Source organism: Oryctolagus cuniculus, chromosome 6 (assembly GCF_051225735.1).
Source record: "Oryctolagus cuniculus isolate XC-2025 breed Fujian yellow rabbit chromosome 6, ASM5122573v1, whole genome shotgun sequence".
Lineage (NCBI taxonomy): Eukaryota > Metazoa > Chordata > Mammalia > Lagomorpha > Leporidae > Oryctolagus > Oryctolagus cuniculus.
Genome location: NC_142872.1, coordinates 21,433,761 through 21,458,418, shown reverse-complemented (window position 1 = coordinate 21,458,418; position 24,658 = coordinate 21,433,761). Strand labels below are relative to the sequence as shown.

The window sequence follows — 24,658 nt, the reverse complement described above, 5'->3', positions numbered from 1 at the left end:
TTTCTTCCTCAAAAGAGCTTTATGTGAGAATTTGGAGTTTCAGTAGCTTACAGATAATAAGAGAAACCAGGTTGTATATCTGTATCAGATATTTGTGGAATTTAGTAAGCTACATTTTTAACCATGAATTTATTAAATAAATACTAGTTTGTTGCATTTCTGTCTGAAATTTGCTAGCTCGGAGTCTCTTTTTTTAATAAAAAGAAAGAAATGGGAACTTCTGAGTTGTTTGTTTCTAACTTACTGGAGCTTCAAATTGTCAGTTTAGAGAGAACTCAATAGTAACTTCTCCTTTTGGAGCAGAATCATACGGAATTACTTCTTTGCTCTCTTTGTATAAATAGTCTTGCTTTTATTTATTTATTTTTTGCTAAGAATTAAAGTAATTGAAAGAAAAAGAACTGATGCCACTTGATTTCTTACCTTTGTGCTCTGCCTTGGTACATAGTGATATTTTTATGTACTACAGATTCATTAATTGTCCCCATGTTGTTCTTGGACAGTTTGTCTGCATAGCCCAGCAGGATTATTGGAGAATTTTAAATCATGTGGAAAAAAATACCCATAAAGTCGAGGAAGAGGGAGAAATTGTTATGGTGCATGAGCACCGTGAACTTGATCGGAGTGGAACCAGGAAAGGACACATTGTAATCAAGGTAGGTGTTATTATTATTATTATTATTTATTATTCTACTCACTGATAGAATAAACCCTTCATCTTGCTTCAAAAAGGCTTTGAATCGCTTTTTGGGTAGTTGAAGATAGTTCAGTAATGCATTAAAAATCTTTTTTGAGTTGGTTTTGATGCATTTTAATGATGAAGAACTTACTGCTATTTAATGTTAGTGTGGGTAAGGTACTATTTTGGAATATTCTAGTCACAGTTTTCCTTCTCGATTTTATAACTCATTGATAATGGCATTTGATTTCATTAAAGGCAGTAATATTTAGAAACAAAACAGGAAATTGCAGGACTAGATATAAAGCCACAAGGAGCCCTAAGTGAAAATGCAGAGGACTTGATAGATCTCTGCAGCGTTGTGATAGGTATCAGCTTCTCTGAACTTGCTTTTCTAATCTGAAAATGGAGTCAACACAGCAGGTCTTGTAGGACTAAATGTGCTAAATTGAAGTATTAGCACAATTGTAGAGTCAGAGTATTAATCCCTGTGTCTTTTCCCTTCTCTAAGTATCTTGCTGCCACCACCGCCATAATGCCTTTCCCCTCCTTGTTTCTTTAAAGACCTATAGGTGGAAAATAGAGCAGTTACAGTTGAGAGAGAGGAAATACATGTGTAATTGTTTGTCTAGTCTTGATTGCAAAGTATTTTGTTATAAATTGCAGGTGGAGTGGTTTATTTAATCGCATGAATGAAATAAATCAGAGATGATCTGAACGTCGTAGACATTCTTCCCAGGGGCATCAGGGTGTTCCTCAAAGCTGCCTCCCCCCCCCCCCCCCCAATTGATGAATGTAGAAAAGGTGAACATATGAGTTGGCTCTCATAGACTACTATAATACTTCTTCATTTTAATCCATTTTATCTTTTAGTGGCCATCCCTGTTTACTAATATTCAATCTTAGAGATAGCCTGCAAGAATAGTGTTGAGAGCGCCTTCAGTCATTCCCCATCTTTTAGTATTTCACTGCATTTGCTCCATTATCAGTCTTTAATCATTTGAGAGCACTCTGCAGATAGTCTATTAAATAGAACCCTCTCCTACATAAAACGATGTAGAATCCTTCAAATTGGGAATACATTGTTAAAAAGAAACCATTTAGCACAGAGACCCTATTTAGATTTTTACCTAGTGTCTCAGAAATCTCTGTCTTTTCATTTCTGGTCCAGGATGCCAGCCAAGAGCAGTTACATTTTGCTATCATGTCATTCCCATCTATTCAAGTTTCTCTGTCTTTACCTGTTATTGGTATCCTCAACAGTTGTAAAGAATGCCGTATAGTCATGACTCTCCAGTGGGAGTATCTGGTGTTTCCCCTGACCTGAGTCAGGCTATGCTTTGCTGACAGGAATTCCACAGAAATTCTGTTCTCTTGTCAGTGCATTGTATTAGGGGGCATACGATGTCAACCTGTCCAATAGTTAACCTTGATGACCTGGTTATGTTGGTATCTGTCTACCTAGCTTCTTCCTGTAAATTCACCATTTCACCCTGTGTCATTGAAAAGTGTTTGGTGGAGATATGTCCTGACATAGTGTGTGAATGCGCTATCCACAAGTGAGGTATGAACCTCAACTTATTAGTCCTTACTTCCATTTATTATTCTACAGAAAATAGCTATTTCTGTCATTTCTTCTACACTTATGTTAATTAGTAGATTGAAGGTCAGTTTTCTATGCTCCCTCATTAATTATATTGGTATAGACTAGGGTGGTGTGTTTCCTTGTCAGCAGTACTAGTAAGTACGCTCTTAAGGCTGGCTCCCATATTTTCACATGCCGCCATTATTCTGAGAGCACTTCATTCTTTTCAGGCAAATAGTAAGACTTACTGTGAACTTTCAGTACTCCAGCTCTGGAAGAGGCCGTTTCTCCAGAGTGCCCTGGATGCTTTTGTGAAAGATGTATAGTATAAATCAAGACACAAGCAGTCTCTGTATTCTTCACTGCTGAATTATCTTTGCTTTTAGAGCCTCTCATGAGACACAGCTGGGTAGCGCCTGTATGTGTATACATATACATGTGTAACTTTTTTGTCTGTATGTAGTAAACAATTGTGACTTTGTATCTAAATTTGCAGTTGCACTGCTATGTCACAGGATCTTTTCTAGGCTTTTCCTTATGTGTATTTAGGTATCTTCTCCAGCAAGAGCTCCTGTTAGGCTTTGCAATTTTATATACTTGCTAACTATATACCATGCAGGCATAACCCTGCCAGCTGTCTCTCTCGCCTGCCACATCTGTGCTCCCTGTCTCCCAGAGTCCCACCTTTGTGAGTGCTAATGAGTTCATTAGTGACTTGTCCGTGTATGTATGTGAATGGATCACCTACTGTCAAGACCCTGTCTCATCAATTAACCAATTGGAATAATAGGCACCTCTCTTAAGGTTGATTAGTTCTCACCGCTGACTTAGCTATACATTGTCTAAGAACTCCATTTCAGTTGCCCTACCTGTGGTTGGCCTGAGCAGTAAAACCAGTTTCGTACTCTTAGAGTGTTTTAGAGGGTAGAAAGAGGAATGGCCTGTAGTCTCCTGGTCCCTTAAGTGAGTTATCTGAAGAGCCGTGGTGGAGACTTCTGACTCCCTTCTAGAGAAATGGGTTAGATTCCTTATTAGTATTGGATGCTTTTTAAAAAAGAAATCATTTGTTAAATAAGAACATTGTTAATATTAATGTGTAATTACCCTACAGTTATTCTTGACAACGAATGGTTGTCAAGCTTGGAATGATGGCAGCAAGTCTTTTAAAGATTTATTTATTTATTTGAAAGGTATACAGAGAGAAGCAGAGAGAGAGAGCGAGCTTCCATTTGCTGGCTCATCCCCCAAATGGCTGCAGCTGGGCTGATCTGAAACCAGGATGCAGGAGCTTCTTCTGGGTCTCCCACGTGGATGCAGGGACCCAAGGACTTAGGCCATCTTTCACTGCTTTCCCAGGTGCATTAGCGGGAAACTTGATAGGAAGTGGAGCAGCTGATATTCGAACCGGCACCCATATGGGATGCTGACACTGCAGGCAGAGTTTAACCTATGCCAGAGCACTGTCCCTGGCAGCACTTTGTTTTCGTTTTTGGAGAGGCATATAGAGATACCTACCATCTGTTAGTTTCCTCCATAACTTCTGTAAATGGCCAGGTTTGAGCTAGGATCAAAGCTTAGAATGGGGAACTCAATCCAGGTCCCCGACGTGTGTGGCAGAATTCCAGTCACCTTAGGCATTGCTGCTGCTTCCCAGGGTCTGCATTAACAGGAAGCTGTGTCTGATAGGTTCAGTGCCTGCCCCAAGAACTTCATCTGGTTCATTTCTGTTATGTTCTGTGTAGTCCCTTCTGAAACAGCTACAAGACTAGTAAATTTTAGTACTCATTTCAGAGCTGAAAGAGAAAAAGAAGAATGTTTACCTAACTTTTATAAATTTGAATACAGACAAAAACTATGAATACAAATGCTATAGAATTTGTAGTTCCTCTCAGGGTGGAGAAACTACAGAAGAGTAGGGTGTCTTGAACCTGATGTTGTTCCAGCAGCTTGTGAACACAAAAGAATTTTAAGTGGATTAAAATTGAAGAAAGCTTGCTTTTATCCCCCCCCCCCTTTTTTTTTAAACCTCTCACCTTTTCCTTCTGTTGTCTTAAGACATTTGTTATATGTACCGATTACAGCAAGAGTGGATGAAGCTACCCATACCAGGGGTAAGTCAGTGATATTCAAAGGCCTTGCAGTGATGAAATGCCAGTGAAACAGTTAAAGCTGCCTGAATGCTTTTGGGTATTTATTCCTCTACCTTTTCTGTGAATCTTTGACTGTTGCTGGATTACAAGCTAAGGAGAATAACTTTTCCCATTGCTAAGGTTTAAAGGTGAAACTACTTTGGGGTCTTGTGTAGAGGAGTACAAAAGGAAGCCAACAAAAGATTTTTGTTCCTGAGCTATTTATTTCCTAATTCTTTGTGTGCTTAAACTTTTAGGCAACACCTGAGCGTCTCATCATGCACTTAATAGAAGAACATTCAATTGTGGATCCAACTTACATAGAAGATTTCTTACTAACATATAGGACATTTCTTGAAAGTCCTTTGGATGTTGGTATTAAACTACTGGAGTGGTTTAAGATTGACAGCTTAAGAGATAAGGTTGGTTTTTAAATATAAAGTGTGTGAATTTTCAAGTTTTATTCATGAAAACTTTTGTACTTGATTAAATGCTTGCTTTGATAGCATGCATAAGTATAGACACACCTCTACTTTGGTGACATAATAGCATGTTAAAAGTGTACACAAGCATTAAAAGACAAAAACAAATAGAATATGGTGTAGTTGTAAATTTAGAAACTTTTGAGAGTATTTTAGAATCTTAACAAAATAGTTCATTGTTTCTCAAGGCCATAAAACATTCAAAAGCTGATTAATAATTTTAAAAGATTGTTGTTTTTTAATTTTTATTTGAAAGACAGTTGCAGAGAAAGAAAGGGAGACAGAGAGAAAGAGAAATCTTGCATCCACTGGTTCACTCCCTAAATGACTGTAATGGCTAGGGGTTGGGTCAGGCAGAGGCCAGGACCTTCTTCTGGGTCTCCCACATGGGGGTAGGGACCTAAGTGTTTGTCCCATCCTCTGCTGCTTTGCCCCGTTCATCAGCAGGGAGCTGGATCAGAATTTTTGTAAAACAGGGCTTACATTGTTTTTAAGCCTTAGAATAGGAAAATTGATTTTTCTTGCGTTACAGACTTTATGATAATTTGAAAGCCATTTGTCAAACCTTAATTTATCTCTCCTGTTAATTTTTAATTCTATGTTTTGAGTATTTTTTATGTTAAATGTTGTTGCTGTTTTAAATAGACTTCTTATTTCATGAGTTGTGTTTGTACATTTAATGTAAAAGTTAATAATACCATAGCAAATAAGCAGGAAATAAGTTGACTTGAAAAAATAAAAAATAGGACCATAATTATCTTGGGTCTGAGTGTGTGTGTGTGTGTATGTATGTGTATGTATATGTATATACAAATATAAAGGTAAACGATTTGAAAGAGATTGATCTTCCATCCACTGGTTCACTTCCCAAATGACCCCAATGGTCAGAACTGTGCCAATCAGAAGTCAGGAGCCAGGAGCAGCATCTGAGTCTCCCATATGGGTGCAGGGGCCCAAACACCTGGGCCATCTTGCACTGCTTTGCCAGGTACATTAGCAGGGGCCTGGATTGTAAGCAAGCAGGTGAGTCTCGAAACAGCACTTACATGGGATACCTGTGTCACTTAACCTGCTGCACCACAATGCCGGCCCCTCTCAGTTACATTTTGAAGGAAATAATTTTTATGGAGGCAGACTGGAATCCTGTTGTTTAGGAGAATTAAAGTATCGAAAACCACAAGCATGTCCTTCCTTCCCCCTTTTTTGGAATTAAATATAGCTAATTTGATTGCTGAGAAGATAAAAGCAGGCTTAGAGAATAAAATATACAGGGATAATTAGATATCCACATGGAAGAGATGAAATTAGACTCAGAAAAGTCATCCATACACATCTACAGAATTTTAATCAAAATGAATTAGAGAACTAAATAAATATATGAGCTAAAATTATTAATACATACCTTGAAAAGGAAAGATAAATGAAAATCATCATGACCTTGGATATGGCAATAGTGTCTCTGAAATGACAGTTAAAATGAAAGAAAAAGTCGATGAATTGGACTTTATCAAAAGTAAAACCTTTTCTACATCAAAGACATCACATCATCAGGAAAGATAAGAAAACACAAAATGAGAGAACATATTTACAAATTATATATCTGATACAGGTGTGGTACCCAGAATTATAAAGAGTTCTTAAACTCGGTAACAGAAAGACAGCATTATTTTAAAATGGACAAAAGACTTGATAGATATTCGTGTGAAGATCACGTGTAGATGGCCAGCAAGCACAAGAAAAGGATGTTCCGCATCACTAGTCTAGGGAAATACACTTGAAAACCTCGATGAGATACTGCTTCATATCCATTAGAATGGCTTGTTTAAAAAAAAAAAAAAAATTGCGGCTGGCGCCCTGGCTCACTTAGTTAATCCTCCACCTGCAGCGCCTGCATCCCATATGGGCACCGGGTTCTAGTCCTGGTTGCTCCTCTTCCAGTCCAGCTCTCTGCTGTGGCCCCGGGAAGGCAGTGGAGGATGGCCCAAGTGCTTGGGCCCCTGCATCTGCATGGGAGAAGCTCCTGGCTCCTGGCTTCGGATCAGCATAGTTCCAGCTGTAGCGGCCATTTGGGGGGTGAACCAACGGAAGGAAGACCTTTCTGTCTCACTCGCTGTCTAATTCTATCTGTCAAAAAATATTAAAAAATAAGTAAAAAATTGCAAAGGATTTGCAGGTATTAGACCACCTTATCCACTTTCAGTGGTGGGGAAACTTTTTTCTAGCTAGGGCCATTTGGATATTTATGACATCATCTGCGGGCCATACAAAATCTTCAGCTTAAAATTTAGCCTGCTATAGCTTGATAGCATTTTGAGTCCTACCTGTAGTTGTGTTGGCAGGGCCAGGCCAAATGCTATCACAGGCCAAATACGTAGGTTCCCCAGCCCCTGTGGCTCCACACTGAAGATGGCAATGTAGTGTTACAGCCTCTGTGGAAACACCAAAGACTACTATTAGATAGTTGTATTTTTATGAAATATCCAGAATAGGCAAAACACACGCACACACACACACACACACACACATATCAAAACAATATAGGGGGCTGAAAAGATGGCAGAATGGGAAGTGACTTCTCACTGAGTATAAGTTTGGTTGGTTTTTTGAGGGGGTGATAAAAACATTTTGGATCTTAGATGATGTAAAGATAATGCAACATTACAAAATACACTGAATGCCACCTAAATTTATGTAATAATGGTAAATTTTATGTGTGTTCCATCAGTTTTAAAATATGACTAAAGTCAGTTACATTGCTATTTAGACATGTTACTCAAATTATCTTAATATTAATTTTTAACTTTTAATCTCTGGAGTAAAATAAATTACTTCAGCACTTTGAAAATTGACTAATTTTCGTTGAATATGTTCTTGGTTACAGAAACCCTTTTTAAAAAATTGACAGGGGCTGACGCCGTGGCTCACTTGGTTAATCCTCCGCCTGCGGCACCAGCATCCCATATGGACGCAGGGTTCTAGTCCCAGTTGCTTCTCTTCCAGTCCAGCTCTCTGTTGTGGCCCAAGAGGGCAGTGGAGGATGGCCCAGGTGCTTGGGCTCCTGCACCCACATGGGAGACCAGGAGGAATCACCTGGCTCCTGGCTTCAGATCGCCGCAGCGCCAGCAGTAGTGGCCATTTAGGGGGTGAACCAACGGAAGGAAGACCTTTCTCTCTCTCACTAACTCTGCCTGTCAAAAAACAAAACAAAACAAAAAAAAAAAAACAATTGACTGTATTTATGATACAAAGCTAGATTTTAAATACTGTCTGAAGTAAATGAGGAGACTTCAGAAGGTTCATGGAAGGGGCATAGGCTTTGTGGCATAGTTGTTTGAAGCTACTGCTTGGGATACTCACATTGCATGTGGACATTCTGGTTCAAGTCCTGGCACTGCCACTTCACATCAGCTTACTGACAATGTATCCTGGGAAGCAGCAGATGACGGCTTCAGTGTTTGGGCCGCTGCTACGTATGTGGGAGACCCGGATGGAGTTCCAGGTTCAGATTTAATTCCAGCCCCTCCCTGGATGTTGCAGGCCTTTGGGAAGCAAACCAGCAAATGAACTCTCTCTCTCAGAGGTCACTCTTTCTCTCTCTCTCTCATTCTGCCTTTCAAGTAGGTGAAAACAAACCGGGTCTGACGTGGTGGCACGGCAGGTTAAGCTGCTGACTACAATGCCAGCATCCCTTATTAGAGTGACAGTTCAGCTCATGGCTTCTCCATTTCTGATCCAGCTTCCTGCTAATGCATCTGTGAAGGCAGAAGATGGCCCCAGTACTTGGCCCCCACTACCCATGTGGGAAAGGGATGAAATCCCTGTTTCTTTGCTTTTGTACCTATTGTGAGAGTGATTCATTGGGTTGAAGATCTCTGCCTATGTGTCTGTGTTTGTCTTTCTCTCTTTGTCTTTCTCTGTCTCTCCGCCTTTCAAAGAAATAAATAAATCTTAGAAACAAATAAGAAAATAAATATAACTAAATTAAAAAAAGTATGGTAGAATGGAATGAAAAGACAGTGGGGATTTCCCACGAACGTTTGAAGTCCTCTCATAGGTTTCATATAATTCTTACATGTCAGCATACAAGGTTGTCTTCTCACTGAGTTCTGGCTCTGTTATTTTTACACACAAGGAAGCAGGTGCACAAACTAAATCATGCCTCCTTTTAAATGAACCTTTTGTGTACAAGGGAGGAAGAAGGAAGGTTAGCCATAAAGCTGAGTTCCTCTCAGTTTTGGATGTGTCTTTTAAACCTACTTTTTCAAAAGAATGTCTTTTATAACCATATGCTACCTCCTCTGTTTCCACAGGTGACACGGATTGTATTATTGTGGGTAAATAATCATTTTAATGATTTTGAAGGTGATCCTGCCATGACTCGTTTTCTAGAGGAATTTGAAAAACATCTAGAAGATACGGTAAGGTTCAGAAGCATTTATCTTCAAGTTTAGCAGTTTCCTACCACCAGGAAAGAGTCTTCCTTTCTAGTCTCTTCTCTGTAGCCAAAAGACCATCCTAAACTACAAATATGATGAGTTTTGCTGTCCTTGTCAGTAAACCATGTTTCCTACCTAAGTAGTTTCTCACCCGTATATTCAGCCTATATGATGAATTTTGCTGTCCTTGTCAGTAAACCATGTTTCCTACCTAAGTAGTTTCTCACCCGTATATTCAGCCATATTTTCCTTTTCAGCATTTTCCTTGTATACCTTAGATTATAGGCCACTGAGACTGTTTTGTACTCTTGACTAGTTCTGCACTGAAATTCGTTTGCCTAAGTCCTACTATTTGAAACTCTGTGCAAGCTTCAGTTCATATCTCGCATATCAGATCTGCAGTAACGGTTGTTGGGTCACCTTTCTGCATATCATTCCTAAGATAGAAGGTCTTTTTAACTTACACAGTAGCTTTCGTGAATGCATTTTATTCTCCCCATCAGACAAAAAGCTTTTGTTTTGTTTTTTGTTTATTTGGAAGATAGAGTTGACTGAGAAGAAGAGACGGAGGGAGGGAGGGAGGGAGAGAGAGAGAGAGAGAGAAATTTTGTATCTGCTGATTCACTCTCCAAATGCCTTCTAAAGCCAGGAGCCAGGAACTACACCTGGGATTCCCACATGTGTGGCCAGAATCCAAGTACTTGAGCCATGTTATGCTGCCGCCCAACCGTGTTACTAAGAAGCTAGATTGGAATTATGAAGGAGCCAACACACAAATCAGACACTTCAGTATGGGATGCGTGTGTCCCAAGCAGTGGTTTAACCCACTGTACCACCACACCTGCCCCCAGATAAAAAAGGTTGAACTGTGACTGGTTTGTCTGCTGCAAACTTGAAGTGTTAGGAAAGAAATAATAGTACAGCTTTGTAGTTTAAGAGCTTAGAAGTCAGCTAGCCAGTTAGGATCCAAACTGTACCTCTTGGTAGGTGTGTGAATTTGTGCTAAATTTGCCTGATACTGTAAGCTGTAGTTATATTTAAAAAGATAGTAGTCCATATTTCATTGAAATTATTAGGAGGATTGTAATGAGCTAATGATTATAACAATATGGAAACCTGGCACATGGTAAATACTCAAGAACTGTATTATTCATAGAGAAGAAGTGGATTGAGTTGAATGAAGAGGGGAACATCGGTAGGTTTGTTCCGCTTCCTTAGCCCATGGTTCCTTTAGACTTCTCAGTAGCACATCTGATCTGTATAAAATGAAGAGAGGAAACTGACAGGAGCACACTACCGTCATTTGACTCTTGCAGTGCCGTGTAGATATTTGAGGATGCTGGGATGTGGAAGCTGCCTTACAGTCAAGGAATTTTTTTCTCAGCAGTCAGTCCATCATAAGTATTTACTTTTTGTTGTTTGTTTGTTCTGCTTTATATTCAAGAGTGTTAAATAGAATTAGAACAAGTTTAAGACTTACTCCTTGCCCTGATAAAAACTTGAGCTTCTTTTTATGGACTGGGATTATAAGTTAGAATGTTGCTGAGTTTAAGAACTAAAATAGTATAAGCAATATTTCCTGGAAGACATGGAAATGTGAATGTGTCTTTGAATATAATGTTTAGAAATGTGGTTCCAGTTAAACATTTTGAATAAAGGGTTAAAAAGATTCTGGTTTTATGGAACAGCTGGAAGCAAGAAAGGAGTAGAATGTATATTAAAAAGGTTCAGGAAGTGAGAAGTAATTTTTTGTCTTCTCTAACTCTACAAATATCTGAAAATCTTTAAAGGTCATACATATTAAGAGAACTTGTTATTGGGAGGTGGAGTGTCCTCTCCTTCAGGTTGATTTTGTGTGTGTGTGTGTGTGTGTGTATGTTATGTATTTGCAAGAAAGAGGGGTCTTCCATCTGCTGATTGACTCCACAAAGGGCTGCAGAAGCAAGGACTGGGCACAGCTGGATCCAGGAGCCAACAGCTTGATCTGGGTCTCACATGTTGGTAGCAGGGCCCAAATACTTGGGTCATCTCCTGTATTCCTAGGCCCTGGGACTTAACTTCTACTCCAGTATGGGATACCAGTATCGCAAACAGCTTAACCCTCTGTGTCTCAATGCTGGCTTTTCTATCCTTCAGTTTTATTTAACCCCACCCTAACATGTTATGTAGTCTTTATATTTATAGCCCTAATTCCAGTAATATTAAGTCATTGTCTAAAAAGCCCTAGAACTAGATATATTTATGTGCGTGTTTCCATTTTTTGTATTTTTAACAGAAAATGAATGGTCATCTGCGGTTATTGAATATTGCTTGTGCTGCAAAGGCTAAGTGGAGACAGGTTGTACTGCAGAAAGCTTCCCGGGAGTCCCCTCTGCATTTCAGCCTTAATGGAGGAAGTGAGAAGGGATTTGGCGTTTTTGTTGAAGGGGTAGAACCAGGTAGCAAAGCTGCTGATGCAGGGTTGAAACGTGGCGATCAAGTAAGTAAATAACCAACTCCTTAAATTAAAGCTGCTTTTTAAGTGATATGTCTGTTACTTTTGTTCTCATCTGGTATGTTTTCTTTTTTTTTTTTTTTGGTTTGTTTTGTTTTTGACTGGCAGAGTGGACAGTGAGAGACAGAAAGAGAAAGGTCTTCCTTTGCCGTTGGTTCACCCTCCAATGGCCGCCGTGGCCAGCACACCGTGCTGATCCATCGGCAGGAGCCAGGTGCTTCTCCTGGTCTCCCATGGGGTGCAGGGCCCAAGCACTTGGGCCATCCTCCACTGCACTCCCGGGCCATAGCAGAGAGCTGGCCTGGAAGAGGGGCAACCGGGACAGAATCCGGTGCCCCGACCGGGACTAGAACTCGGTGTGCCGGCGCTGCTAGGTGGAGGATTAGCCTATTGAGCCGTGGCGCCAGCAGATCTGGTATGTTTTCAAGTAAGCTTGGTCACTCTAAAGAAATATTTTTCGGCCAGTGCTGCAGCTCAATTTTTAGCAGAATTTTCTAGATTATTATTGAGGGTGCAAAGCATAGTTTCCCAAAATGTAGCTCATAAGAATCATTTAGGAAACATTTTTGCATTTAAAAATTTGTTTATTCTTTTAGAATGTGACTTAAGTGACTAGTACTAAAGAACAGTGATTCTCAACCGCTTGATGAGGGACATTTGGCAATGTCTGGATATATTTTTTATTTATTATAACTTGAAGATTACTACCGGCATGTAGCAAGGATGGTACTGACCACCTTGCAGTGCCTCGCATAACCCTTCAGCTGATCCAAACCAACATTTGTGTGAGAGGTTAAGAAAATCCTGAAAAGTAGCAACCATTCCTTTGTTTCCTTAAAGGAGCTTTTTTTAAAGATTTATTTTATTTATTTGAAAAGAGTTAAAGAGAGAGGTAGAGACAGAGAGAGAGGTCCTCCATCCGCTGGTTCACTCCCCAATTGGCCACGGCTAGAGCTGCACCAATCTGAAGCCAGGAGCTTCCTCCAGGTCTCTGACACGGATGCAGGGGCCCAAGGACTGGGGCCATCTTCTGCTTTCGTAGGCCACAGCAGAGAGCTGGATAGGAAGAGGAGCAGCAGGGACTCGAACCAGCACCCATATGGGATCCTGGTGCTTCAGGCCAGGGCTTTAACCCACTTCACCACAGCGCCAGCCCTATAAAAGAGCTTTTAAAAAACAAATATTTCTGTGCCTTACTCCAAACTGCTCATTAAGAATGTCTCATAGCCACAGTCCTGGAGTTAGTACCTTTATTGTTCATGTATTTTGTCTTAGTCACATTGAAAAATCACGTTTTCTTCACAGGGGGGAAAAAACTATTGAATTCCCATGATTTTATTCTGGAGAATGAAACGTGTCATGCTTTCATTTTGACCTTTAATCTTCGCAACTACTTTTTAAATGTTGGGGGAATTTTGCTTAATATTATGTATCCTTTTTCCAGAATACTTTTTATTAAAAAGATTTATTTATTTATTTGAAAGAGTTACACAGAGAGAGAAGGAGAGGCAGAAAGAGAGTGAAAAAGAGGTCTTCGATCTGCCGGGTCACTCCCCAGTTGGTTGCTACAGCTGGAGCTTGCCCAATCCGAAGCCAGGAGATTCTTTTGGGTCTTGCATGCAGGTACAGGGGCCCAAGGACTTGGGCCGTCTTCCATTGCTTTCCCAGGCCATAGCAGAGAGCTGGATCGGAAGTGGAGCAGCTGGGACTCGAACTGGAGCCCATGTGGAAGGCCAGCACTGCAGGCAGCAGCAGCTTTACCCACTATACCACAGTGCCGGTCCCCAGAATACTTTGGTCATTTGAATTAAGCATTAAAAGCTTAAAAGGGATCATTTTGACATTCTCATCTGCTTTTACTGATTCCAGTGACCAACTCCATTTCAACTATGCCATAAATCCCCAAGTACATTTCAGTTGTCTTAAGTAGTACTTTCAGTATTATTTTCCCAGAAAAACAAGTGTGTACTGAAGTTTTATGTATCCTATGCTGTCTGAAGCTGCTATTATTCACTGGAATACAAAATTCTTTGGTGATAGAGATTTTCCCCTAAGAAAATTGAAGTTATAGAAATGTATATCATTCTGATTTCTTTGCCTAGTCCTTACTTCTCTTTGCTTAGGGACATTAGGCTTTTTTTTTTTTCTTACAGTGAAAAATTTTACATAGGTCACTGGCATGCTGGGGAATGGCCACACTGGTGCATCTGTGCCGTCAGGGATCTCCAGTGTTTGTGTGGAAGACAAATCCATCTCTGTGCTGCTTGCCACTGAATGCAGTCCCGTCCCTAGTAGAAAACTATACTAGGGACCGGTGCTGTGGTACAGCAGGTTAAAGCCCTGGCCTGAAGTCCTGGCATCCCATTAAGGGCACCAGCTCTCTGCTATGGCCTGGGAAAGCAGTGGAATATGGCCCAAATCCTTGGGCCTATGTACCCGTGTGGGAGACCCAGAAGAAGCTCCTAGCTCCTGCCTTTGCATCGGCTCATCTCCAGCCTTTCCAGCCATCTAGGTAGTGAACCAGCGGATGGAAGACCTCTCTGTTTAACTCTGTCTTTCAACTAAATAAAATAGATCTTTAAAAAAAGAAAACCATACTAACTGTTTTCAGAGGACTGCTTTTGAATGAATTATGTCTCTGAAGTGCAGTAAATGTACATATAGAATATTTGGTCCAATTTGTACATCTGTATAAAGACATGAATTTTATGAGCTGATCTGACATCATTAAACTGTTTTCTGCAGTTTTAACCATCCTGTGGTTTAAAAAACTTTTTCCTTAATGTAATCCCAAGAGAACAAACAAAGGCTTATAGTGGAGAATTTGAGAAATACAGCAATATGAATGTATAGAAAAATATTATACAGTGGTCTGTATTCTTAGAAATGTAACAGTTGTTCACATAAGGGTATATTTCACTCAATTTCTGTTTTATTTTTCCACTATTAAATTTTTAAGGTTGTAGAGGTAACTGATACTGTTGATATCTGAATTTGTATTTTCCAAACACTTTTTTCTTAAGATAATGGAAGTAAATGGACAAAACTTTGAGAATATTACAATTGTGAAGGCCCTTGAAATTTTGAGGAACAATACACATCTTGCGCTTACTGTAAAGACCAACATTTTTGGTGAGTTTTGCTGTAAAAACTGCCTGGGCTTGCGCTTTTTTTTTTTTTCTAATAGAGATAAGTCATTAAAAGGCAAACGAAGAGAATAAACTATTGCTAAGATATCGTCTAAAGTGCTGCTGTGTTTTGGTTATTTAGTGTTGTCTAGTATGTTCTAGAATTTTCAGTGTTTGTTATTTATACTTTTCATTTTACATCTTGTATACTAAGTTTTTAAGTAGATGCTTACAGTTACTGAGTCCTGAAGTATCCACAGTGCAGTGTGTACTCTACTCTGCTGGGGAATGCTAAGTGAAACTTAGAAGTCATTATCAGACATCCCCCCCCACACACACACAATGTACTATCAGTGTACTTCTAATGAAAGTGCCAGATTAGTTGTTTTATGGAAATAAATTGAATAAAGCATTGAATTTAATGAGTTCTGAATTTAGACTCCCAATGACAGCATACTTTCTAAATAAAAATGTTACTTATGATGCCTGTATTGTGTTTTCATCATGTTTATATTTGGATGAAGCAAAGACTAACTGAATCTCCTGGATTATTTTTTTATTTTTAGCTTTTAGTTGTTTTCTTTAAGCACCATATGATTTGCTGAAATTCTGAGAAAAGTAATGGTAAAGAGTCCTTAAGAAGTAAGGAGGGAAAAAAATCTGTTTTGAGTTGTTTAGATTTCAATTGGAGAAGTAAAAGTTGACTTTAATAACCTTTCTGGTAGAGAGGAAGTGTGAGTTTTGGCGTTTTGTTCACCCCCTACCCCAGCCCTCAACATTAACTCCTCCTTATGTTGTCTTTAATCATAATGAAACATTTGGAATTTTTCCTCTATTTGAATCCCTTTGACTGAATTACATCATATTAAATCTGGTGTATGAATTTCCAGTGGCAGATTTTCATTAATAAATAAGCACAGAGTAAGTAAATTTTCACATTTTTGGATTTTCTGGGGTTTGCACTAGTATCTAGAAATGCCAGCTGTTTTGTTAAAAAGAATACCAGTTTTGAAAAATACCAAAGCAGAATTTGCCCTGTTACCTTGGGCAAATTGTTTAGCTCTCCAAGCTTCAGTTTGTCCAGCTAGGGTTCTTGTAAGGATCTGATACTTTCAAATCTTCTTGTATCTGTCACATAATGAGTATTAACTGGTATCAAATATTATATGTAAAAATATATATAACATAGTGATTAACGGCATATGGGAGGGCCGGCGCTGCGGCTCATTAGGCTAATCTTCCACCTGCGGCACCAGCACCCCAGGTTCTAGTCCCGGTTGGGGTGCCGGATTTTGTCCCGGTTGCTCCTTTTCCAGTCCAGCTCTCTGCTGTGGCCCTGGAAGGCAGTGGAGGATGGCCCAAGTCCTTGGGCCCTGCACCCGCATGGGAGACCAGGAGGGGGCACCTGGCTCCTGGCTTTGGATGGGTGCAGTGCCGGCCATAGTGGCTATTTGGGGAGTGAACCAACTGAAGGAAGACCTTTCTCTCTGTCTCTCTCTCTCTCTCTCACTGTCTAACTCTGCCTGTCGGGGGGGGGAAAAACAGCATATGGGAGCAGAACAGTTAGGTGTGAGGAATGTAAAAGGCAAGGAAGCCATAACCTCCATACTCTTGTTGTGCAGAGGGTAAGAGTTAGGGTCCCTCCAAAGGAGAACCACCACAGTCAGTTCCTACTCCTTTACCCCAGTAGAATATAGTCAAACAAGATGCCCAAGAGTGTTATCTGACAGGCCCACCTGCTCCTGAACACACAGGTTCAAAGATGGTTACTGATAGGTCATTGGAGGTGTGTCATTTAGCATTATCATGAACCATAAGATGACCCCACCTCCACCCCACCTGTCAGTCTGAGTTGATCTGCTCATTCACCTGTTAGAAGATTGGCTGCAGCCATTGCTGTACAGTTTTATCAGGGCTCAGCAGTTTACTTATTTACAAAAGCAGTGGTTAGGGGGTTGCAAGTCACTAGGCAACAGGTAGGCAAAGAACTGTTAAGGGCTGTTGATATGCCAAGGAAGCTTTGTTGAACAAGGGGAAGAGGATCCTTTGTTGTCCACAGTATCAGGAGCATTTCAAAGAGATACTGTAAAATATTTGTGGAAATACAGCATTTTAGTCTGGATGTGATACCCAAATTAAGCACTAATAACTGGCATTACATGAAGTGGAGTTGAGCAGTTAGGTCATCGTGTGTGAAACTGACAGACAGAGTACCTACAAAAGCAAAAGCTGTGACTAAAAAACATTTGTCCATATTAGGATTAGGGAACTTTTTTTCTGCCAGGGGCTATTTGCATGTTTATAACCTCATTTGTCCATACCGAGTTGTCAGAAAGCCTGCTGTAGTCTTATTGAATGTTGAATCTTTCCTGTGGTTGCCTTGCCAGGGCACGACCCATTGACTTCCTAGGCTGCACATTACCCACCCCTGGCTTGAGCTGTTCAAGCATGCTACATGATAAAGTTGAGGAAAGAAGAAAGGGACAAAATTGAGCACTATTCTGAGATACCTAAAGGAAAATGTGAGGAAGAAAAGTCTTTAAGCAATAATAACAGAATCAAAGAAGGTTGTGAATCTTAGAATTCAAAGGACCCATAATCTGAGCAAAATGAATTTAACAACAGACAGCCTTTCTATATCCAGTATTGACTGAAGACAACTAAATGAACTAGAATAAATACAAAAAGGAGCTACGAACAAGCATAAAATCCAAAAGAGATTATGGAGTAACTGAATGACATTGAGCTGAGAGGAAGTGAGATCTCAAAGAGGGGAACTGAAACCTTCTCTTCCTTGAAGCATTTACCAGTGCTGAGAGGCTGGAGAGCCTGAGCTGCTTTAGACAGATTCCCAGGAGGAGGGAAAGTTACTCTTAATTCCTCAGTTGCTGAGAGCACAAACTATGGTTATGTCAGATCTCTTACCCACTCCTAGGATTGCACCCCAGAGGGATTTTTTCTTTTCCAAGGATGTTTTCCTAATCATAGGATATAACTGAGAAAAAAAGAGCTGCTTGGTAAACTCAGACTTTCTAGTAGAGTACACACCAAAGACTGGACCAGAATATAACAATCTTTGTCAGAAGTGGGACCTTGAAAGGTTCACCCTGAAGTGGATGTGGGCTATACTCTAGATGTCCTTCAAATTTTGGTCCTGGCCCTAAACTTCAGGTACCTGGCAAAAGAAAACAAATATCTTCCTCAGAGGATGCTGACAGCAACCTGGTAATTTCTAAAAATTTTTTAGAAACAGACTCAAGTGAGCCATCAAAGAGTCTGAGGGTCTCCTGGAAGTCAGTATGAGCCAGAACCAGCAGAGAAGAAGCAGAGGTGAACCAGAATTCAAGCACAGCCTATCGGGTGGTTTTCCTACGTTCTTGAAGATGAAAATCAGAACAAGGGTTCCAGTTCTGGGGTAGGAAGGGGTGAACACGTGAGCTCCTGCATCTCCCATGGAGCTTAACAGTGAAACTTGTACAGCATCATTATCTACACTTTGGAGAACTCTGAGAAGCAAATAGCAATAGGCAGATCACAGAAGGAAGCAGATATTCAGAGCACCACCACTAGCAGTGAACTTACTACTGTTTTGTTGTTGTTGTTGTTCTTTTTTTATTAAAAAAAGAAGAAAACTTTTGTTATCTCCAGGATAGTCTCAAGGTAACCCAGAAAACCAGGTGTGAGTATAATGGTGCAGACAGGCAGGTATAGGAGAAGCTTCACTTATAGAGTGGAAAAGGGAATTCCTCGAGCTCACTGCTGGGGAGATCCCCCAAGTTTTTCTGTTTTTCTCCTTTTTTCTGGCTTCATCCCCTAAGGAATCCTTGGACAGCAGCAGTAACCCCTTTACTGGGGCTGTGACACCGAGAAGGCAAGACGAACTAACTTCCTTTTTTGCCTGCTCTTTTTGCCTTTCCACTGCTGGACCTTAGACTCTATAAAAGGGAGCCCAAAGAAATGAAAAATGCCAGGTTAATGACTGAGGGGCAGGAGACAATTACAGAAAGTTGTTCATGAGCTCCTGGGCTCACCTTTAACTGTACGTGCGCTGATCTAATACAGTTACCATACTGTAACGTTAAGAACTAACATAGGAGGTGGGTCTGCTCAATTCCCTAACTGAGCATCACGGGGCACAAAGCAAACATCTGAATATCCCTGTTGAGTCTGTAAAAAACTGATTATTGGAACCACAGCCCCTAAAGCTAGCAGGACCACCATTTCCCATAGGATATAAATAGGACTCAGAGCAATGATAATTGTAACAACAATCCCTGTTAGAGTTCTTTGTGTTTATCTGTTTAGGGTTTGGAAAGCTTTAATATTTGTGCATTGATGTATTCCATCGGTTTCAGAAATTTCCTGGCCATTATCATTTCAGAAGTATTACCTTTGCCCTGTCTCTGCTTTCCAAGTAGGACATGAGTTACTTGGCTGTTCAGAGATTGGTGTCCTGTGTGTCTCTTGCAGTCTGTTCTGTTCTTTCTGGTGTTTTTCCTCTTGGTGCTTCAGGTTGCATATTTTCTGATGACATGTGGTTGAGCATATTAATCTTGTTTTTTTGCTGTGTTGAGTCTGCTTTTAAACATTTGTAATGAGTTTAATGTTAGATTTTTTTTTTTTTCAGTTCTAGAATATCCATTTGAATCTCTTGTATAGGGTCCAGTTCCATCTTGGATCCATTTTATCTCTTTTCCTCTGTTTTCTTTAATATGCACACACATGCACAAACACATACCAATTATTATATAATTCCTATGTGTTAACTCCAAAAATTGGATTATCTTTTATTTTCTTTCCCCCCGGTTCTTAATCGTATTTCCTTAAAAAAAAAAAAATTATTTAATTTATTTGAAAGAGTTGCAGGGAGAGGGAAGAGGGGAGAGGGAGGTCTTCCATCCACTGATTCACTCACCAAATGGCCACTACAGCCAGAGCTGGGCCATTCCAAAACCAGGAGCCAGGAGCTTCTTCCAGGTCTGCTATGCAGATGCAGGAGCCCAAGGACTTGGGTCGTCTTCCACTGCTTTCTTAGGCTGTAGCAGGCAGTTGGATCAGAAATAGAGCAGCTGGGACTCGGACCAGCCCCCATATTTCCTTATTTAGTGCATCTTTAAGATTTTAATTAAGTGCTTCATTTTTTGTGTAGCACTAAACTTTAGAGAAGAATAAAAGTTCATATCTTACAGAAAAGACTTGCCATTTCTTCTGTTCAAGCAGATCAGGTAAAGGATTGAGTTGGATCAGACTGGATTACAGAGTTGCTTACACCACCATGTCTGCAGGTTTTAAGAGCAGAGTTTGCCATCTGCTTGATGCTGACCCTCTTCTCGTAGATCTTTGGCTCTATTAAGAGATTGTGGAAACTTTCATTCTGCTATTTCAACCTTGTCCTTTTGCCATCCCTTCTCTGATCTTCAACTAAGGCATGGCTTTTGATTCATAGTCTAATAGTTTTCTGTCTCTTTAAAAAAGTATTTGTCCAAGGCAGGGTCAGGGGATGGGCACCACAGGAGGCAGATGGACAGATGGAGAGAGTGAGCTCTCATCCATTCATTGATCCATTCCCCAATAGCTACAACTGCCAAGGCAGGGACAGGCTGAAGCCAGGAACCAGAACTCAACCAAACCTCTCATGTGGATGACAGGAACTGAACCATTTGAGCCATCACTTGTTGCCTTACAGCATTTGCATTATTAGCAGGAAGCTGGAATTGGGAACCAGAACCACTCTTCTGATTTATGTCACACAGTTAAAATCATTAGACCCAATGCTGATCCCTAAACTATTTTACTTATTTTATATTTCATTTAATTTTAGAGGTAGAAAAGACAGAGCAAAATCCCTTATCTTTTGGTTCTTTTGTGAAAGCCAAGAGCTAGGAACTCAGTTGAGGTCTAACACGGCTCAGGCGGGGACTCAGACTCTTCAGCCATCACTGCTGTATCCCAGGGTCTGCGTTAGCAGGAAGTTGGAACTGGGAGCTAGAGGTCAGACTCAAACCCAGTCATTCCTGTATGGGATGTAGGCATCTTAACTTATATTGACTTAAATACAAAGGCAAACACATACCCTTAAACTGTTTGCTGACTTGCCTTACATACTGCCGCCAAGGAAATCTGACCCTTCCAACATTGCGTATCAATCATAACATACACATATCGTAGAATAGCATTATCTAGCTACTTCTGCAGAGTGCTCTCTGGTCTGTTTATTTACTTTAAGATTGATTTATTATTTGTTTATGAGAAGAGAGAGATCCATCTTCTCATTGACTCTGTAAATGCATGAAACAGCTGGGGCTGGATCTTCTATGTGAGGAGCTGGGATCCAAGTATTTTAACCATCATCTACTGCCTTAGTGGGTGCATTATTAGGAACCTGGGTTGGAAGCAGTGGAACCAGAACTTGAACTTGAACTCTGCTATGTACAAGCAGTGGCTTAATCTGCTGTACTACAATGCCTGGACCCCGATACTTTACTTTTCCCATAGAGTTTGAAATTGAGATTTCCTTTATCAACAATCGTCTCCTCCCTCTTCGACTTGTTGAGAATCTTCTCATCTTTCTGATATTTTCTTAGAAAGTAGCTTAAGAAAGATTACTCCTTTTCTACTATCTTAAGTTGTTCTTCCAGTTATATTCCCTCTGCACCTTATCTTAAACTCTGTAAGTGCTACAGCAGTAGAAATACACACTAGTTTATTGCCTTTCTTACATTCGCAGGTCAGGTAATAATGTGTGTGTGTGTGTGTGTGTGTGTACTTTTTTTTTTTTTTTTTAGAGATTTATTTATTTATTTGAAAGGCAGAGTTACAGAGCGGCAGAATGAGAGAGAGCAAGCACATGATTCCATCCGTTGGTTCACTCCCCAAATGATTGCAGTGGGTGAAGCTGGGCTGACGTGAAGCCAGGAGCCAGGAGCTTCTTCGGGGTCTCCCATGTGGATGCAGCAGCCCAAGGACTTGGGCCATCTTCTGCTGCTTTCCCAGGCCATAGTAGACAGCTAGATCAGAAATGGAGCAACATGGTCTGAAACCGGTGTCCATATGGGATGCCAGCAGGCAGGGGCTTTAGCTGCTATGTCACAGCGCCAGCCCCAGTTAATATTTTTTGAATGGGTGAATATCTTGATTACTTTTTTTTTTTTTTTTTTTGACAGGCAGAGTGGACAGTGAGAGAGACAGAGAGAAAGGTCTTCCTTTTTGCCGTTGGTTCACCCTCCAATGGCTGCTGCGGCCAGTGTGCTGCGGCCGGCGCACCGCGCTGATCCGATGGCAGGAGCCAGGTATTTCTCCTGGTCTCCTATGCAGGTGCAGGGCCCAAGCACTCAGGCCATCCTCCACTGCACTTCCTGGCACAGCAGAGAGCTGGCCTGGAAGAGGGGCAACCGGGACAGAATCCGGCGCCCCGACCGGGACCAGAACCCGGTGTGCCGGCGCCGCAAGGTGGAGGATTAGCCTAGTGAGCTGCGGCGCCGGCCTCTTGATTACTTTTACCATGTGCTTTAAGATAAAATAAAATTTTAAAAATAGAATCTGAATATTTTGTTTAAGCAGATTGTCTTTGAAAGATGACTCCTGAAAATTTCCTTCATTTTGTGGTGGAAAAGTACTTTTTGGAAGCTTGTTCTGTTTGACGATGTGGTATCATTAAAACCCTGAAAAAAGTCCATGATTTAGAACTGTGCATCAAGCTGTTAATGCTGTAATTGTAACTCTTAAGGCTTTGTTCATATCAACCTTGTCAATCCTTTGATGTTGTGAGAAGCTCTTGTTTTCCTTCAACTCCCAAACATAGAAAAGGGCGTTCTCTGTGGTTGGAGTCCATTGGGCACATTGCTGATTTACAGCTTTGCTTTTCTCAAGGATACTGCCCACAGCTCCTGTGGCCGAGACTTTTCAATGTGTTCTCTGGAATGTGCAGCTGCTGTTTGACCATTCCCCGTGTCACAAAAATCTGAACACCTTCTTCTGCAAAACTAGCTGATAGTCATTTATATGAGTACTGCTTTTTACCTAAGTAAAAACCTCTATTTTCTCAAGCGTGCTAGCAGCCTGCCCACTTCTTTCCAGTTCCCCCAAATGACTTCATTTCATCAGGTGCGTAACTGAAAAAAGAAGCAAATGTAGATATTACATAAAAGGGTAGGTATAAATTTGATGTTTAAGTGGATGGTGCTTTGAAAGACCAAATAATAGAAAGCAGCTGTGTTTATCCTTAAAATTTGTTGTTAGTATAAAAACTTCATAATGAGAAAAAAAGGAAATTGACTGGTCTTTTTATTTCCACAGTGTTCAAAGAGTTACTTAGTAGGACTGAGCAAGAGAAATCGGGTATTCCTCATATTCCCAAAATTGCTGAAAAAAAAAGTAATCGCCATTCAATCCAGGATGTACCAGGAGATATTGAACAGACATCACAAGAAAAAGGAAGTAAGAAAGTTAAAGCAAATACTGTTTCAGGTGGAAGAAACAAAATCAGGAAAATTTTGGATAAAACACGATTTAGTATCTTGCCTCCAAAACTGTTCAGGTAGGTAATGCCAGTCCTTCCTGTAGGAATTTTCATATGTACTGTACAGTTTTTATTATAGGGGAGGGAAGTTTTGGTCGGTTTTGTTTTTAATACAATTAATGCATCATGGAAGCCTCAAGTAATATGTAAATAAGAAAGCCTGGGCCGGCGCCGTGGCTCAATAGGCTAATCCTCCACCTTGCGGCGCCGGCACACCGGGTTCTAGTCCCGGTCGGGGCGCCGGATTCTGTCCCGGTTGCCCCTCTTCCAGGCCAGCTCTCTGCTATGGCCAGGGAGTGCAGTGGAGGATGGCCCAGGTGCTTGGGCCCTGCACCCCATGGGAGACCAGGAAAAGCACTTGGATCCTGGCTCCTGCCATCGGATCAGCGCGGTGCGCCGGCTGCAGCGGCGGCCATTGGAGGGTGAACCAACGGCAAAAGGAAGACCTTTCTCTCTCTGTCTCTCTCTCTCACTGTCCACTCCTGCCTGTCAAAAAAAAAAAAAAAAAAAAAAAAAGAAAGCCTGACCGTCTCCCTGTCATTTCCCTGAAGTTAACCACTGTTAGATTATATAATCTTCCATTAGCATTATTTTGAATTTTAGAAGAAACTATCAGTTTTATTTTATGAAATTGTTTTTATGTGTGTTATGGGCAATTTCAGTTCTCCAGTCTATAGTTTGGACACCCTAAATCATTGGACACATTACTGCCAGCAGGTGCTTTTGTTTTTTAAAACTGATCTTTTCTTTTGGCACTGTGTATTTCCTCCATGATTCTAAAGGTGAACTTTTTAATCAAATGTGTTATCTATTCTGAAGTACAATATCACTAAAACTGAGTGTGTGAAGATTTTAGATACAAATTAAGTTCTGTAAACTGTTGAAATCAGTCCACTGAAGTGTCATGTTTGGGAATGACTAATATATATCATTTCTATTTATGTCCTACATTATCAGCTTTGTAAAGCAATCAAAAAAGTCTAATCAAGTATAGTATTTAGCATACAGCAGGTACTCAGTATGTGTTGAATAAATCAAGATATTAATCAGTGGAAGAATGAAAGCATGTTCAAACAAGCACAAACCCAGTTTTCAGTATTTCTCTAGTAAAAATCTCAAAGATTTCCTCATCAAAAATGTTCTTCCTACCAATGCATTGTAAAGTGAAATCGTCATAGTGAATGGTAGAGAGAGTTTGAAACTTGAA

General features: G+C 40.5%; 1 protein-coding gene across 16 annotated transcripts in view; it reads left to right on the top strand.

Moving 5' to 3' along the window:
- RAPGEF6 (Rap guanine nucleotide exchange factor 6) overlaps positions 1-24,658 on the top strand; it is a 200,629-nt gene that overhangs the window by 111,151 nt on the left and 64,820 nt on the right. For all 16 annotated transcript variants that reach the window (XR_016236064.1, XR_016236065.1, XM_089335844.1 and 13 more), the window contains 6 exons: positions 504-656; positions 4,651-4,815; positions 9,186-9,293; positions 11,587-11,790; positions 14,829-14,937; positions 23,229-23,469. Coding sequence is in view for 14 of the 16 variants with exons in the window: in XM_089335844.1 (XP_089191970.1) it covers positions 504-656; positions 4,651-4,815; positions 9,186-9,293; positions 11,587-11,790; positions 14,829-14,937; positions 23,229-23,469 (980 nt within the window). In the remaining 2 variants the exon portion in view is untranslated. The remainder of the gene's footprint in view (positions 1-503; positions 657-4,650; positions 4,816-9,185; positions 9,294-11,586; positions 11,791-14,828; positions 14,938-23,228; positions 23,470-24,658) is intronic.